The sequence below is a fragment of the Labrus bergylta genome, chromosome 1, assembly GCF_963930695.1.
Source record: "Labrus bergylta chromosome 1, fLabBer1.1, whole genome shotgun sequence".
Lineage (NCBI taxonomy): Eukaryota > Metazoa > Chordata > Actinopteri > Labriformes > Labridae > Labrus > Labrus bergylta.
The window spans coordinates 13,764,953-13,782,614 of NC_089195.1; the positions used below are offsets into that span (position 1 = coordinate 13,764,953).

At 41.3% G+C, this 17,662-nt stretch overlaps 3 protein-coding genes and 1 pseudogene across 4 annotated transcripts; 1 reads left to right on the plus strand and 3 right to left on the minus strand.

Moving 5' to 3' along the window:
- Positions 1–3,404: 3,404 nt before the first annotated feature.
- LOC136179828 (uncharacterized) lies at positions 3,405–7,387 on the minus strand (annotated as a pseudogene).
- A 382-nt stretch (positions 7,388–7,769) lies between these two features.
- On the minus strand, positions 7,770–11,078 carry LOC136179195 (ecto-ADP-ribosyltransferase 4-like). The gene is made up of 3 exons (XM_065954511.1): positions 10,184–11,078; positions 9,739–9,878; positions 7,770–9,626 (listed from the first exon to the last, which is right to left on the minus strand). The coding sequence occupies exons 2-3, from the start codon at positions 9,874–9,876 to the stop codon at positions 8,706–8,708; spliced, it is 1,059 nt and encodes a 352-aa protein (XP_065810583.1). The 5' UTR covers positions 9,877–9,878; positions 10,184–11,078; the 3' UTR covers positions 7,770–8,705.
- Positions 11,079–11,287: 209 nt separating this feature from the next.
- LOC136179194 (ecto-ADP-ribosyltransferase 4-like) lies at positions 11,288–13,582 on the minus strand. Its single transcript, XM_065954506.1, has 3 exons — positions 13,443–13,582; positions 13,240–13,347; positions 11,288–13,065 (listed from the first exon to the last, which is right to left on the minus strand). The coding sequence occupies exons 1-3, from the start codon at positions 13,473–13,475 to the stop codon at positions 12,145–12,147; spliced, it is 1,062 nt and encodes a 353-aa protein (XP_065810578.1). The 5' UTR covers positions 13,476–13,582; the 3' UTR covers positions 11,288–12,144.
- LOC109989038 (GPI-linked NAD(P)(+)--arginine ADP-ribosyltransferase 1-like) lies at positions 13,299–16,542 on the plus strand. 2 transcript variants are annotated; one of them, XM_065954516.1, is made up of 4 exons: positions 13,299–13,329; positions 13,453–13,558; positions 14,508–14,643; positions 14,861–16,542. In XM_065954516.1, exons 3-4 carry the CDS (start codon positions 14,512–14,514, stop codon positions 15,698–15,700), a joined length of 972 nt encoding a protein of 323 aa, XP_065810588.1. In that variant the 5' UTR covers positions 13,299–13,329; positions 13,453–13,558; positions 14,508–14,511; the 3' UTR covers positions 15,701–16,542. The 2 variants fall into 2 exon arrangements, with proteins under 2 accessions (XP_065810588.1, XP_029134458.2); XM_029278625.2 differs by lacking the exons at positions 13,299–13,329; positions 13,453–13,558 and adding an exon at positions 14,145–14,427.
- Positions 16,543–17,662: the final 1,120 nt, after the last annotated feature.

The window sequence follows — 17,662 nt, forward strand, 5'->3', positions numbered from 1 at the left end:
TAACCTGGCTATGTCTGAGCTTTTTTTTGCTTCGTCTGGCATATGGATTTGGATTCTTGAAAAGTTCAAGTCATCATTTTTTAATTCGGTCTTCTACTTCTCTCTCGGCCTCCTCTACACTGCCCGCCCTCTCTTCCAGAGCTGCATCTGTGTCGAGTACTATGTTGGTGTTATCCACCCGGTCGTGTTCCTGCGATTCAAACCCCTGAGATACAGGGTGGCCTGTTGTTGTGTAGTCTGGCTGTTAATCTTGCTTTCTTGCATATACCATTTTTACACCTTGTTTATCCCGTTGTATCTTTTTCTTTATTTCATCCAGACTCTGTTGCTCTTGGGTGTCATGCTCTTTTGCTGCCTCTCAGTTCTCTGGGCTTTGAAACGCCCCGGGCCAGGAGAGAGAGACACAGGGAAAAAGAAGAGCAATGCAATGAAGAGAAAGGCCTTTAAAATCATTTTAATTATCATGATTTTCATGACCCTTAATTTTTTTTTGCACATTGCTGCAATTCCACTTCAATGTTTCCTCGAGTTGATGACATTTTTATCTATATTTCTCAAATTGATAGATATTGCTTTACTAACAGGGTTTATTCAGCCGCTCATGTACCTCCAAAGGTCAAAGAAACTGTCCTGCTTCAGCAAAGTGAAATGATCATTATACCTTTGTACTTCAGTCTTTTTTGGACTGGAGATTAATGGTTAAGTACTTTTTTTATGTCTAAATTTATAAAAAAGTTGGGACGGTTGAATTCACAAATGCTATCTGAAACTCTACCAGGCACAAAGAAAACCGAATCAATACGGGACGCGATTTGTCCCGTATTTCCAAGTTTCCTTGAACACAGCATCATTCAGCCTCTTACGGCCAGCTCCCGCCTACTCAAATAGAGTCCGTTGGTTTGTTTGGTTTGTTTTTGGCATGAACCATGAGAGCTCGTCAGTGGATTGGTGAGAGAAAGTCATAGGAGTAGGAAACATGTCTGCGGCTGCCTATGATACCCGCACCGTGCACCATTGAAACGAAAATGGATGCAGAAATACAGACGTGAGTAGAAAGTAATGTCTGGCTTGACAGTGTCAGTGAAAATTAATATACTGTAAAGGAAACTATTGTAGGCCTACTTAATATATTATTTTCTGTGTTTGTAGGTAGGTTATTTCTGTATGCATTTTTCAGTTCATAAGACAAGCAGATGACAGTTCATAAGACAAGCAGATGACATTTATTTTAGCCAAATCTGTATTCACATTATGGCTTGGGCGATATATCATCAATATAACTTCAATATATCGACAATAGACACTTAATTAATACATTAGGAAAATAGTTCAAAACCATATGAATGAAACAACAAAAAAGACAGACAAAAGGACAGAATAAGTTTTAAAAAATACTATAAAATTCTGTCATCCTCCCCTCTATGTTACAGCAGTGTCTAAAGCATGTGTATAATACTCAGTTAATGAATTCAGGCTAAGTTAATAACTTTATGTGAAGTTTCAGTTAAGTTGTAAATTTAATAGCTAGTCATAAGCATCTGCTGAAGTCCTGTTAGGTGCATTTCATTGTGCATACATTACTGTATCTGCCTTCATGAAGGGTTAGTTAAGACAAAGGAGACCCTGAAATGTTGAGCAGCTAAAATCGTACATTAAACAAGATTAGAAACAACGTTCCACTTTCAAAATTATAAAAATTCCTAATTGCATACAAAGTGATTTTAAAAGAAAAATAATGATGCATCACAGCAGGAAACATGACCCTTTCCCAACATGTTGCTGGCAGTAGATTCAAAATGGGTGTATAATTTTCCCAAAAGAACGACATTTCTCACTTTCAACCACAGACTGTAAATATTACTGGACGAAGCCTGAGTGACGTCACCCGTCTGTTCCTGCAGGGAGCAGCGGAGGCTCATCAGCAGCAGCCGCCATGTTGGAGATGCTGTCTCAACCTAACTTTCAGTCAACCTAATGACAGGCTGAGAGCTGGAGCTGAGGCAGGTTTTAAGCCTCTTGACATATCGTTGCATCGCGTCCACCTGTCAATCATGTCAGCTACATGCCTAACTATGGATAACACATATTGTTCATAAAAGCAAAACAGAGGGATCATCCACCCCCATACAGTGTGTTCCTATGAGGACAATAACTAATCAGACCTATTTCTTTTTTTTGTACCAGGCTGTAAACATGTTAATTTATGTTGTAAACACTTTTTTTTTTTTTGCCTGTTGTGTGAATGTGACTTCCTGTGTTCCTGGAGCCATCCTCTAGTGGACACTCGATGAACTGCAGGACATTTCACCTACACATTGGGTTCATTTTTCAACACCGCAGGTTGCGGCTTGGCTTCAACATTTGACATGTTGTCTTTGTGCTATTCTAAATCAAATATGAGGTTTTGTTTTGCAAATGATCTCATTCTGTTTTATATTTACATAAAATATGCTGTAATATTATCCTGCTAATCTGACATCAGTCTATACCCACTGCTTAATGTGAATACTGTAAAATACATATTTTATCATGTTTGTTTTATCATCTATAAACTAACCACCACTGCACTATTATCTTCTTTAGTCTTGTACATAATCTGTGTGTATTCCATCCATCCATCCATCTTTTTCCGCTTCTCTGAAGTCGGGTCGTGGTGGCAGCAGGTGCAGTAAGGCAACCCAGACTTCCATCTCCTCAACAACTTTTTCCAGCTCCTCCTGGGGTACTCTGAGGCGTTCCCAGGCCAGACGGGATACCTTCCAGTGAACTCTGGGTCTACCCCGGGGTCTCCTTCTGTGTTTATTGTTGATATTTAATGTTGTACCTTTGTACATGGAGAGCTCAGTTTACTGAAGATGAATGAATGCCTTGTGTGTGTTTGTTAGCTTACGTGGCCATTAAAGCTGATTTTGATTTGAAGTTAAGCTTCATTGTTTTCCACACAGTTTGATTTTTTCATTATCTAAACAGGAGGTATCACAGACACCTGCATTTCTGTCATCTCTTGTCCTGGCCGGAGGCTCATCAGCGGGATCGGCTGCTCCCGAGCCTGGTGCACTCGTGTCTGCAGGGATCTTCTGGTTTCTCTCTCTCTCTCTCTCCCTCAGCCTTACCGACATTTGCACGTTTCTTTCTTTCTTTAAGTTTGTGCACTTACACCTCACACCTCATAATGACTTCACACACACACGCGTTCACCACTGATGATGCAGATTAAACACCTCATAACTTGTTACTGATCATTTATCTAACACATTTTGTAATAATGTAATCTGACTCCTCCCATCTCTTGTCTTGACCCACGAGTCGGGTTATGACAGTAGACACACAGGTGTGTTCATCTGTACGTGTAAAGAGCTGCAGACACCTACTTAAACATTCATTAATGTTAAGGTTTTATTTGAAATTGAACTATTTTCCAGTACCTATTTACAATAATGGGTGAAATATACAGTTTTGCATGATTTAAAATTCTTATTAGTTTTTGAATGGCAACTGTTGACCCCCATCTCGGTGGCTTGCGACCCCCCCCTTACTTTGGGAACCACCGCTTAAAGGCGCCCTAAGTGGAAACTGTGTAATTTACAATCAGCAGTTTCCATTTGTATGATTAATGCATGCAGTACAAAATGCACAAAAGATGCAGTTTGCATTTATTTTATGAAAGTTTGACAGTCTTATGGTGATTTTAGGACATGTATTTTTTTTAAACTACTGGTTGCAGATGACTTTAAAAGCATTGTTCGGTTAAGTAAATTGGTGGATGTATGAGGTACTTGTCAAGACTATACATATGAGCCACAGGAGTCGCCAGTCAGCTCGGCCTCTTCAAGGAGAAACCGACAAAGTGCTGGTACAGAAGCGAAAACACTTAGCTCGATGCAGACGGGGTCTTTTGTCACATTTAATTTAACCAACTTTGAGAAATTAAATAACTTATTTTGCATTTTATTTTGCCGTCAGCGAGCCACTTCATTCTAGCACCTGTTTGGCAGATCACATATTGATTTTTTCGTCGCTAAATTACATGGTACAAATGGCCCGATGTGAAGCTATGTATAGCCTCAACACTCAAGCTGATTTCTCTATAAAAAGGGGCAGAGCCAACCAGCATCTCCTGTAGCTAATTCATTACTATTGACAAGTACCTCATATACTTTAACAAAAAAACTGTCCTTTAACAACAGAACAAAAAGGCTCCTTTTAAATATCATAACCACATTTTCGTTACTTCTCACTCACAGCAATTTCAGTCATTATTTTCTCTGACATCGTTACAAAGCATTTTATTTTGCAGGCAGGAAAAGGCTCCATTCAAAAGAGAGCGCAGTTCAAACTGGAAAGAGTTTTTCCCGTGCTTTTCAGTTTATAGACGACCTCACACGGAAGATTCTTCTGCTCCGATCTCCTCTTAACGCTTATGACTTTAAACACCTCATAAGGAGGAATCAGGGCCTCCCGCTCCGCCTCCCCGAGCTTCAAGAACAGCGAGACGTCTGCTCCATGGCACAAGACTATCTCAAAGCCGGACTCGTCTCCAAATCTCTCCGAGCTGGGGTACCAGCCCATCGAGGCGGAGGTGAAAGAGTCGAATCGAATCGCCTTGTTCAGAACGTCTTGGCTTAAGTAGCTGCTGACTCTCCGGAAGCCGATCACACATCTTTCGTCTTCAGCTTTTCGAGCGTTGAGAGTCTGCACTGCGTCGGTCAGGAGAAAGTACAGTGCGTGGTCCTGAATGTGGTCTTCTGTGATCGAACTGCCTTGTTAAAATCCAAATAGACTTTTGGTTTGTCGAGGCCATGATCCGCTCTTTCCCCAGAGAGGTGGAAGGTTGTTTCCTTTTGCTGCGCCTCCATTTTTTGTTGTAGTATTTTTCTGCCTCAGCCCAGGCCAGGTTGATCAGAGGCCAGAGATCTGAAAAATAATACCTGTGCAATTCTTAAGGAGGCTGAGCAGTGCTGCTAAAATGACCATCTTTGTTTTCTTCCACCGGTGTTGAAAGGTGTTGAGCTGAAAGGTTTTAAGCACTCCCAAAAATCGCTCGAGTTTTGCATCGTGCAGCAGCAGAAAAGAGCGCCCGACAAGCCCACTGTACCGAAGGAAAAAATGGTTCCACTGGGGACGCTTTTCTAGCCACGTGTCTCTCTAAAAACGGGCCTCTAGACTGTATAAATAATGGACAGCGCAACACCTCGCCTCAAGTGAAGCCAAAAGATTAGCGCTCCACTGGCTGACTGGCTGCATCATATGTCTCAAATCCTGTTAGTAATAACCTACTGCTCTTTAATCAAAGGCTAACTCTTAATATCAGTAAAAGCATGGCCCACACCAGCAGAGCACCAAACACTGCTGCAACAAAACTCTTCTGTCTGCGTTTTATCAGGACTGCGGAAATGATAGCCAATAATATTACGTATGCTGACATCATCCAAAAATGGCTGCTTGTACTCCAGTTTGTAGAACCCTTTTCAAAATATTTTTTCATTTCCCTGTCGCTTAATTTACAGTTTAGATCGTTCCTCTGTGTTTTGGTGCTCTGCAGCTTGTAGACCACGGTGCACCACGGGTCATCTGTTCGGACGTCGGTGATCTGGAAGACCTCGTACGGAGGAATCAGCACCTGTCCCATCTGTTTGGATGCAGAGTAATACGTTATATCAGCACCGAAGCATGAGTCGATCTCAAAACATGACACGTTGCCGTTAAAGGGAAATGTCTGCTTGCTCAAAGACGCCCAGGTGAAAGCACCAAAACGCATGTTTGTGTTGATGACATTGTGGTTAAAGTGCATCTTTGTCCTGTGGTAGGTGGTTCTGCACGATGTCGAATTTTGACGCAGAACTTTGACAGCATCAGTGAGGTAGAAGTACAAATAGTGGAATCTAAATCCGTAAGTGTTGTACTCGTGTTTCCCTGTTTGCACCGCTTTGTTGAATTCCTGCTGGATAAATTTCACTTGTGTGTACATGTGCAAAGCGACAGCATGGTCGTCTTTCAGCTGTCTGTGTGCAGGTTTCTTTGCATTCCTTTCTGCCACAGCCCAGGCATAACTGAAGTTTCTGTTGAAGTGCCACTCAAACACTCCAAACAGGTCAATCATGGAGGCAGCTTCAGAGCGACAGCCGTCAAACATGTCATCAATGGATTCGGTCGCCATATCCAGAGGTAAAATAGCAGTCTTGGTTTCCTGCAGACAAGAAGACGACTACAGTGATTCAAACAGCGACTGCAGAAGATCTAGAATAATTAGTGATTTTTAGCTACACAAAGTTATACTGGGATGACTGTGATTGTCCTACCTCGGCAGGTTTCTGAGGCCACCAGAGCAGTAAAAATGGATGGTGATACAGAAGCAGTGCAACCGACAAAAACACACAAAGGGCTGCCAGGTGTGTCGGTGACTTCAGCCCACATACCGGTCCTTTTCCAGACGTCATATCTGTAGAATAAAGAACAATATCTCTTTTGCCTCAGTTGCAAACGTGCATGGTTGTCATTTTCCACTCATTGCGAAATATCTAAATACTACACGTTACATAAATCAATGATATGTCAGTAGACTAATAAAAGCCTCCCATGGACAGGTGTTGCAAATTAAAAAATTTTGAGTTAAGATATTTACATTTACTGAGATTGTATTTTCAAGGGAAATGCAAGAATTGTGGCTGAAATCATAATGAAAACTGCACCATAAATACTGTAGATAATCCCTTACTCTGCATCAACAATATATGAAAACCTTACCTTTGTGCAGGTTAATTCTCTCAACAGCAGCAAGATTTTCAGGTAAAACCACTCAGCAATGACATTTCTTCTTCTACACTTTTGCTCGGAGTTCATGTGGATCTTAACGAGCATGTGATGTTCAAACAGCTTTGAGTGTTTGATGAGAAATCCCATAATAATCTAGGAAAACGGTCGTGTCCTAGTCTGCAGCATGTGTGTTTCATGTTAGTGAGAGGGAGGTTCCACTACATGTGTGGTCAATCTGGTAAATCCTGTTCTGCAGCCCGCTCATGTTGAAACAAACCAAGGTGAGAGGTTCATCTTTTACTTTAACAAAGACTGGAGAACACACGTCTTTAAGCATATATACTTTTGCTTTTTTGGGGAGGTTAGTATAGGCTAAAAAAACAAACATTGAAAAGTCAGAGTATTATTTCTTTGATTTAACCGGGGCAACAGTTGCCAACCCCTGACCTATGACTGCAGTCAGAGAAGTGTCTCAAACCCCATTCACACAGGATTAGTATTACCAGGGGACCTCTGGTAATTTGGGAATCAACCCCCAACGTCTGTGTTTGGTGCAGCGCAGTCGCACAAGATAAACCAGGCCTGTGATTTACTCCAGAGATTTCTGATTGAAATTGTTGAGGCGTTGCAGGATAACCACCTCGTCTCTGGGGGCAGCATCCCACTTTACAGCATACAGACTGCCAGACATCCATTAGTTGAAGAAGAAGTCCACATCCGGTACAATTAGAATGGGATGATAAATAACGGACTAAAATAACTGCATAAATGACCTAAAATGCTGCACAAACCTTAGTTTACAATGTACAGCACAGCTTCTGTTTTTCTCAAGCGGAAAATAGGCAAAAAAGCAGCAGAAACCTTCTTAAATAAATAAAAAATACTGCCCCAAATTACTGAGATACTAATTTGGATTGGATTATCAGAGGACCTCTGGGCGTGCTAAAATATGGTTGGTAATTTGCCCTGGAATTTCTACATACTTTCTTATGAGTTACTGGCATGGTCGATTCAACCAGGATTAAAAACAGAGTCGTCCTCCGCGTTTATTAAAAATCACCAGAAGTTCCCAGGTAATACTAAAACTATGTGAATAGGGCTTCATTTAAAAGTTCAGATTGTTATTGTGCAATTATATATTTCCAGGAAATGTTGGAATCAAACCCTTACGTCAGTGTCATGGAAAAAAAATCACATCTCAAGCTTACAATGGCAACACTTTTATAGACATGGAGCGAGAAAGCCCAAGACACCCAAGCCCTTCCAGAGAGGGGGTGTGGTCAGACACAGCTCATTTACATTTAAAGGTACAGACACAGAAACAGCCTGTTCTGAGCAGGGCTGAAATAGAGGGGTTTATAGACATGATCAAATACAGGATCAGAGTGGATTTAGAACAAGAAATTTCACAGACATGTTTTGGGGAGATCTGAGACTTATTTAAACTTGTTAAAGAAGAGAACAATATGTGGCTTTTAATTATAATCAATCTTGTTCCTGATGGTCTTGTTTGTTTTTCAAAGCTCATATAAATGCATCAGAATTTATTTTAGTCTCTTTCATGACCAGCTAAAAACTTGTTACAGGAGCTTTCAGTGAAACAACCATACACTCTATATGAATAATGGACGACGCAACACCTCGCTTCAAGTGAAGCCAAACGATTGAGCGCTCCCCCTGCTGACTGGCTGCATCAGAGGTCATGATGACATGATTGACAGCTCCGTTAACAAATGCAGCTCCTGCAGCGATGTGTGCACAGAATACTGTCCTGCTGTGGACTGTGCTGTCCTGAGGGATCTTCACTGTTCTATTGGTAAGCTAAATATGCATTCTTGGTTTTCCAGAAGTGACGAGACATCTGGCCTCAAATGTCATTGCTCGTCACAGAGGGGATTTGTTCAAGTCAAGAAGGTTGAGGCGTGTTGTCCTTATGTCTATACAGTCTGGGGTCATGACCTACTGCTCTTTAATAAGAGACTTACTCTCAATGTCACCAAAAGTATGGCCCACACCAGCAGAGCACCAAACAATGATGCAACAAAACTCTTCTGTCTTTGTTTCATCAGGACTGCGGAAATGATAGCCAACAATATTACGCACGATGTAATCATCCAAAAATGGCTGCTTGTATTTGAGTTTGTAAAACCTTTCCCAAAATATTTTTTCATTTCCCTGTCGCTTAATTTACAGTTTAGATCGTTCCTCTGTGTTTTGGTGCTCTGCAGCTTGTAGACCACGGTGCACCACGGGTCATCTGTTCGGACGTCGGTGATCTGGAAGACCTCGTACGGAGGAATCAGCACCTGTCCCATCTGTTTGGATGCAGAGTAATACGTTATATCAGCACCGAAGCATGAGTTGATCTCAAAACATGACACGTTGCCGTTAAAGGGAAATGTCTGCTTGCTCAAAGACGCCCAGGTGAAAGCACCAAAACGCATGTTTGTGTTGATGACATTGTGGTTAAAGTGCGTCTTTGTCCTGTGGTAGGTGGTTCTGCACGATGTTGAATTTTGACGCAGAACTTTGACAGCATCAGTGAGGTAGAAGTACAAATAGTGGAATCTAAATCCGTAAGTGTTGTACTCGTGTTTCCCTGTTTGCACCGCTTTGTTGAATTCCTGCTGGATAAATTTCACTTGTGTGTACATGTGCAAAGCGACAGCATGGTCGTCTTTCAGCTGTCTGTGCGCAGGTTTCTTTGCATTCCTTTCTGCCACAGCCCAGGCATAACTGAAGTTTCTGTTGAAGTCCCACTCAAACACTCCAAACAGGTCGATCATGGAGGCAGCTTCAGAGCGACAGCCGTCAAACATGTCATCAATGGATTCGGTCGCCATATCCAGAGGTAAAATAGCAGTCTTGGTTTCCTGCAGACAAGAAGACGACTACAGTGATTCAAACAGCGACTGCAGAAGATCTAGAATAATTAGTGATTTTTAGCTACACAAAGTTATACTGGGATGACTGTGATTGTCCTACCTCGGCAGGTTTCTGAGGCCACCAGAGCAGTAAAAATGGATGGTGATACAGAAGCAGTGCAACCGACAAAAACACACAAAGGGCTGCCAGGTGTGTCGGTGACTTCAGCCCACATACCGGTCCTTTTCCAGACGTCATATCTGTAGAATAAAGAACAATATCTCTTTTGCCTCAGTTGCAAACGTGCATGGTTGTCATTTTCCACTCATTGCGAAATATCTAAATACTACACGTTACATAAATCAATGATATGTCAGTAGACTAATAAAAGCCTCCCATGGACAGGTGTTGCAAATTACAATTTTTTGAGTTAAGATATTTACATTTACTGAGATTGTATTTTCAAGGGAAATGCAAGAATTGTGGCTGAAATCATAATGAAAACTGCACCATAAATACTGTAGATAATCCCTTACTCTGCATCAACAATATATGAAAACCTTACCTTTGTGCAGGTTAATTCTCTCAACAGCAGCAAGATTTTCAGGTAAAACCACTCAGCAATGACATTTCTTCTTCTACACTTTTGCTCGGAGTTCATGTGGATCTTAACGAGCATGTGATGTTCAAACAGCTTTGAGTGTTTGATGAGAAATCCCATAATAATCTAGGAAAACGGTCGCGTCCTAGTCTGCAGCATGTGTGTTTCATGTTAGTGAGAGGGAGGTTCCACTACATGTGTGGTCAATCTGGTAAATCCTGTTCTGCAGCCCGCTCATGTTGAAACAAACCAAGGTGAGAGGTTCATCTTTTACTTTAACAAAGACTGGAGAACACACGTCTTTAAGCATATATACTTTTGCTTTTTTGGGGAGGTTAGTATAGGCTAAAAAAACAAACATTGAAAAGTCAGAGTATTATTTCTTTGATTTAACCGGGGCAACAGTTGCCAACCCCTGACCTATGACTGCAGTCAGAGAAGTGTCTCAAACCCCATTCACACAGGATTAGTATTACCAGGGGACCTCTGGTAATTTGGGAATCAACCCCCAACGTCTGTGTTTGGTGCAGCGCAGTCGCACAAGATAAACCAGGCCTGTGATTTACTCCAGAGATTTCTGATTGAAATTGTTGAGGCGTTGCAGGATAACCACCTCGTCTCTGGGGGCAGCATCCCACTTTACAGCATACAGACTGCCAGACACCCATTAGTTGAAGAAGAAGTCCACATCCGGTACAATTAGAATGGGATGATAAATAACGGACTAAAATAACTGCATAAATGACCTAAAATGCTGCACAAACCTTAGTTTACAATGTACAGCACAGCTTCTGTTTTTCTCAAGCGGAAAATAGGCAAAAAAGCAGCAGAAACCTTCTTAAATAAATAAAAAATACTGCCCCAAATTACTGAGATACTAATTTGGATTGGATTATCAGAGGACCTCTGGGCGTGCTAAAATATGGTTGGTAATTTGCCCTGGAATTTCTACATACTTTCTTATGAGTTACTGGCATGGTCGATTCACCCAGGATTAAAAACAGAGTCGTCCTCCGCGTTTATTAAAAATCACCAGAAGTTCCCAGGTAATACTAAAACTATGTGAATAGGGCTTCATTTAAAAGTTCAGATTGTTATTGTGCAATTATATATTTCCAGGAAATGTTGGAATCAAACCCTTACGTCAGTGTCATGGAAAAAAAATCACATCTCAAGCTTACAATGGCAACACTTTTATAGACATGGAGCGAGAAAGCCCAAGACACCCAAGCCCTTCCAGAGAGGGGGCGTGGTCAGACACAGCTCATTTACATTTAAAGGTACAGACACAGAAACAGCCTGTTCTGAGCAGGGCTGAAATAGAGGGGTTTATAGACATGATCAAATACAGGATCAGAGTGGATTTAGAACAAGAAATTTCACAGACATGTTTTGGGGAGTTCTGAGACTTATTTAAACTTGTTAAAGAAGAGAACAATATGTGGCTTTTAATTATAATCAATCTTGTTCCTGATGGTCTTGTTTGTTTTTCAAAGCTCATATAAATGCATCAGAATTTATTTTAGTCTCTTTCATGACCAGCTAAAAACTTGTTACAGGAGCTTTCAGTGAAACAACCATACACTCTATATGAATAATGGACGACGCAACACCTCGCTTCAAGTGAAGCCAAACGATTGAGCGCTCCCCCTGCTGACTGGCTGCATCAGAGGTCATGATGACATGATTGACAGCTCCGTTAACAAATGCAGCTCCTGCAGCGATGTGTGCACAGAATACTGTTCTGCTGTGGACTGTGCTGTCCTGAGGGATCTTCACTGTTCTATTGGTAAGCTAAATATGCATTCTTGGTTTTCCAGAAGTGACGAGACATCTGGCCTCAAATGTCATTGCTCGTCACAGAGGGGATTTGTTCAAGTCAAGAAGGTTGAGGCGTGTTGTCCTTATGTCTATACAGTCTGGGGTCATGACCTACTGCTCTTTAATAAGAGACTTACTCTCAATGTCACCAAAAGTATGGCCCACACCAGCAGAGCACCAAACAATGATGCAACAAAACTCTTCTGTCTTTGTTTTATCAGGACTGCGGAAATGATAGCCAACAATATTACGCACGATGTAATCATCCAAAAATGGCTGCTTGTATTTGAGTTTGTAAAACCTTTCCCAAAATATTTTTTCATTTCCCTGTCGCTTAATTTACAGTTTAGATCGTTCCTCTGTGTTTTGGTGCTCTGCAGCTTGTAGACCACGGTGCACCACGGGTCATCTGTTCGGACGTTGGTGATCTGGAAGACCTCGTACGGAGGAATCAGCACCTGTCCCATCTGTTCGGATGCAGAGTAATACGTTATATCAGCACCGAAGCATGAGTTGATCTCAAAACATGACACGTTGCCGTTAAAGGGAAATGTCTGCTTGCTCAAAGACGCCCAGGTGAAAGCACCAAAACGCATGTTTGTGTTGATGACATTGTGGTTAAAGTGCGTCTTTGTCCTGTGGTAGGTGGTTCTGCACGATGTTGAATTTTGACGCAGAACTTTGACAGCATCAGTGAGGTAGAAGTACAAATAGTGGAATCTAAATCCGTAAGTGTTGTACTCGTGTTTCCCTGTTTGCACCGCTTTGTTGAATTCCTGCTGGATAAATTTCACTTGTGTGTACATGTGCAAAGCGACAGCATGGTCGTCTTTCAGCTGTCTGTGCGCAGGTTTCTTTGCATTCCTTTCTGCCACAGCCCAGGCATAACTGAAGTTTCTATTGAAGCGCCACTCAAACACTCCAAACAGGTCGATCATGGAGGCGGCTTCAGAGCGACAGCCGTCAAACATGTCATCAATGGATTCGGTCGCCATATCCAGAGGTAAAATAGCAGTCTTGGTTTCCTGCAGACAAGAAGACGACTACAGTGATTCAAACAGATACTGCTAAAGATCTAGAGAAATCTGTGTTTTTAAGCGACACAAAGTCATACTGTGATGACCGACTTTCTTTTGCTTTTCACAACACAAAAGTGACAGTGTATTTTTACTGATAACAGTCAATAATAATCGTCCTACCTCGCCAGGTTTCTGACACCACCGAAGCAGTAAAAATGGATGGTGATACAGAAGCAGTGCAACCGATACCAACACACAAAAGGCTGCCAGGTGTGTCGGTGACTTCAGCTGAAATTACAATTAAAAATGGTCCCATTAATACTGTAAACAATGTCTTACTCTGCATCAACAATATATGAAAGGGGATTTTTTTGTTGGCTTACCTTTGTGCAGGTTAATGCTCTCAACAGCAGCATGATACTCCTCTCAGGAATAAAAGTGACAGTGCAGACGCAGTGAGGCTGCAGGTGAAGAAGTTCCACAGTGGCAAGATTTTCAGGTAAAACCACTCAGCAAAGACATTTCTTCTTCTACTCTTTTGCTCGGAGTTCATGTGGATCATATCAGGCATCTGATGTTCAAACAGCTTTGAGTGTTTGATGAGAAATGGGCTTGATTAGATTTTTTTCTCGTTTGCTGCACGAGTCGTGTTAGTGAATCAATCACCCCACACTGACTGTCATTTCCCTATTTTGAGGTACAATCTGGTAGATCCAGTTCTGCAGCTTGCTCATTGTTCGACTTAAGTTACAAACACAAACAGAACAGATTTTTTTTTGTGCTGATCAGGATGTGGTGAGCTACTAAAAAACTTCCGTTCTTATTTAACACATTTTACAGAAAAACACGTCAATTATTTGCATTTAATGCAGACTGGAGAACACTCTTTAGCCTCATTTTCAATTGCTTTTTTGGCAGGGCCTCAGAGGCTAACAAGCATTTCAAAGGGTGTCACAGAATAATTTGGTTGTTTTAATAAACTTGTTATAGGAGCGGGGTGTGTCTGTCTGTGAGTGGCTTAGTGCGCATGTGTGTGGGTGGGAGGAGCGAGAGAGAGGAGAGAGGGAAAGCGAGGCGAGAGTGTGTGTTTTCGGCAGGTATGTGGTGAGAGGCACGTTGCGATAGCGGAGACCGGAGCAGGAAGGTTAACATTTAAGTGTATGTACAGTTCAAGCTCTGCGAGCATAATAAACGGCCCGGAAGCCCAAAATAACAAGCCGGACTCTCCGTTGTCTGTTTACACCTTGCTGCACCCCAGTGAAGTGACGGGGGTTAGCCCCGAAGTTGAGAACCACGACTTCGGCCCTGGAGCAGATAAATAAGTCTCCCCTGTGCGCCCTGACCACGGTTGAAACGCGGAGCAGGAAGGTTAACAAACTGTTCAGAAAGTTAAATTAGTTTTAAGGTTGTTGTTTTTTGGCAACTAACTTATTTCTTCTCCCTTCCAGATGCATGATGCCTTCAGGGGAGGCTAAAGCATGTCAGAGAAAAGCATGTGCCATCACTTCTCTTCTTCTCGTGGTGGGACTGCTGATGTTTGTCGTCATATTTGTGACCCTCAGCTGGCAGAATATCGTTGGAGAGGTATCTAAATGTTTAACTTTGTTTGGCCTAAATAGATCATCTAGTGGCAGTAAACACTATAAAGTGAGTTTTCACATGAAATCCATGAGCTGTGTTTTTTTTTTTTTTGTAGAATAACTGAGATGCATGATACCCTTTTTTTCTTTAGCTTACATCTCCATCTACTGGATTGATACAAAAACTGCATTTTTCTTTGTCATTTCACGATTCAATTCAGGATCCAGTCCATGACCTTGATGACTGCAGATCCAAAGCTACAGTTGTCACGGATGAAGCGATCATGCAGAAAGGGGAAACCAGCAAGAACTTCAGTGAAGCCTGGAGAAATGCAGAGCAAGAAGCAAGAGCACCGGCACACGTCTACATGGAGAAACATCACTCGACCGCCATCTACGCGTACACAAAAGTGATGCCGCAACATGTCAAACAAAGAACTGGGAGAGCAGAAGCCACAAGGACAAAACCACAAAGGGAGACATTTGAGTCCCGTTCCCTTTATTCGTCTCTGAGTGAAGCTGTTCAGATCCTGAAACACAGTCAAATGACGTGTCTCAGTACAGCTTACAGAACAGACACACTCTTACATCCAAACATCTCGAACAACACAATGATTCGCTTCAGCACCTTCATATTAGGTTCTGATTGGTGGAATAACACAAGGAGCACTTCCTGTTTTGAAGTTTACACATGTTTCGGTGCAAACATAACACATTACTCTGCTTTGAAACAAAGCAGCCAGGTGCTCATTCCCCCCTACGAGGCATTCAAAGTCACTGACACGCAGACGGACACACAGAGGTGTAAAGTTGTCTACAAACTGAAGAGCAACCTGAACTGTGTTTATGACAAAGAGAGCAACATGTTGCATCCAATATCTGCATTAGGGGTGGAGGCATTGGGGCTGATCTTTGGCATCACTTGTCTGGTTCTTGTGTCTCTTTTGCTTTTACTATTTGTCATGTGGAAGGTGACCGAAAACCAGAAGAAGAAAAAAGGTGTTTCCAGTGCTTCATTTGGGCAGAACAGCACTCACTATTCAGGAAGAATTGATATTTAAAAAAGAGGACAGACTTTATTTATGGTGGTGTTCATACATTATAAAAACAAGTAGACAACATATCATTGGACCCTGTCATCATGCCTCTGGGAGTCTTTGGCTTTCTGTTGTCTGTGTGATTGTTGCAGGGAGTGTGTCCAGGCTGGTGCATTCTCATCTACAAAGATCTGCTGTTTTTTTGTCTCTGGCCTCTGACGCTCTTCTTATATCTGAAATGAATGCATTATTTTTTTGTTCTCATGCTATTTTGTCCCTTCAGGCTCACCGTAGATAGTCGTTCTCAGTGTCTCCCTGTGTCTTTGAATGTCTCATTTCACTTTAACAAACTCTCAGACAGCTCAGCTGACAAGTCAAATTAATATCCACCTTATGACATCACACATTGACCTTTGTTACCGTTCCTTTGAGCTGTTTGACCTCAGTTTGGCATACCTAACCACTTCCTGTGCTTAACTTCATTTCCTAACCTTCACTCTACCAGAAGGGCCTTACTTTGTTTCAAAATAAAAGCACGGTTGAATTCAAACAGCTCAAACAGAGTTGAGTACTCTCATTATAAGACAGTAAAACCATTCAAAATGAAAGCATAACTATTAAATGCAAAAATTAATGAAATTTCAAACATTTGATTAAATATTAAAGAGTTCATCTTCAAGAAATGCTCACAGTGACTTTCTCTTTGGAAAACTCTATGGCCTTAGTGAGAGAGGTGACCACCAGAAAATAAAAACGTATTTCAGAAGTTATTCAACCCAAGTGCAGTAAACAACCCTAATCTTACAACATCGATGATGAGATCTGAACCATCAAATGAAATGGAGCTCAGCGTAAGTTCATCCTGCTATCAGCCTCATTACCACTCGAGTGCATGAAGACTTTGCACATTTATTTCCTAAATTGTTATAAATAATTGTTCACTCTTAATTAAGTCTCTCCTGATTGAACTGCTTCATTGTGTAATTAACTATGTCCAACATTTAAGACTGTGGGAACAGTTGGGCCTGATACCGACTGTATATTTATTGTAACTATGTACGTATGTAGAAATGTTGCTCGACAACTTAACTCATGAACACACACACTTCTGAGAACAACAGAACTCAGTGGAAAATGTTCAGCTCCTCAAAGATGTCAACAAGAGCAACCAAGCGAAGAGGTTAAAAATGTGAAGTAGGTTTGAAATGGAATGACAAGAGAGTGTTTATCTTTTGGATGGTGTGGTTTTAGTCTGGGTTAGTGACTCACATGATTTATCCAACCGAAGGTTTTGCTAAATATGCTGCATGGCAGGATTTTGCGGTTTCCACCAATAAGTTCTTAATGGTGTGTGTTGTGAATGTCTGCCTGAACTTGAACAGGCATAGAAGGTGACAGGACGCTGGACGACTCGACTTCTGTTCCATGGATTTTGTTTCCATTGTATTTATTTATACAGTTCTTTATGCAATCCTGTAGAAGCAGTAGCAGTAGTAATAGGAGGTTGTAAAAAAGACAACATGTTAATCAATGAGTCTCAAACAAAAAATACATACTGTTAATTTAGTCAAGAGCTTTACATTAACAAAAGCATAATTTAATTAATTTCTCATTTAAACAAAGTAAATAATCTGGGGCGTTGGTGGCGCAGTGTTTAGTGCGCACGCCCCATGTATGGAGGCTATGGTCCTCCAAGTGGGCGGCCCGGGTTCAAATCCAACCTGTGGCTCCTTTCCCGCATGTCATTCCCTACTCTCTGTCTCCCTGGTTTCCTACTCTGTCCACTGGCCTGTCTCTCCAATAATGCCCACAAATAAATCTTGAAAAAACAAAAGATAAATAATCAGAATTTAATAATTATATTGCATTACTAATTGCTTTAAACACATAATCATTTTGAACTTTAAATAAATAAAAAAAATTACACATAAATATAACTACTAAGTAATTTCCATATTATATATACACAAATATAAATTTATAAGG

What these genes read in the sequence shown, in the direction of transcription:
- LOC136179195 (XM_065954511.1), bottom strand. Translation starts at nt 9,876, where the DNA reads ATGACGTCTGGAAAAGGACCGGTATGTGGGCTGAAGTCACCGACACAC. An exon ending in GGCCTCAGAAACCTGCCGAG is followed by an intron (nt 9,627 to 9,738) that starts GTAGGACAATCA and finishes TCTTGTCTGCAG; the next exon opens with GAAACCAAGACTGCTATTTT.
- LOC136179194 (XM_065954506.1), bottom strand. Translation starts at nt 13,475, where the DNA reads ATGCTGCTGTTGAGAGCATTAACCTGCACAAAG. An exon ending in GAGCATTAACCTGCACAAAG is followed by an intron (nt 13,348 to 13,442) that starts GTAAGCCAACAA and finishes TTGTAATTTCAG; the next exon opens with CTGAAGTCACCGACACACCT. An exon ending in GGTGTCAGAAACCTGGCGAG is followed by an intron (nt 13,066 to 13,239) that starts GTAGGACGATTA and finishes TCTTGTCTGCAG; the next exon opens with GAAACCAAGACTGCTATTTT.
- LOC109989038 (XM_065954516.1), top strand. Translation starts at nt 14,512, where the DNA reads ATGATGCCTTCAGGGGAGGCTAAAGCATGTCAGAGAAAAGCATGTGCC. An exon ending in GGCAGAATATCGTTGGAGAG is followed by an intron (nt 14,644 to 14,860) that starts GTATCTAAATGT and finishes GATTCAATTCAG; the next exon opens with GATCCAGTCCATGACCTTGA.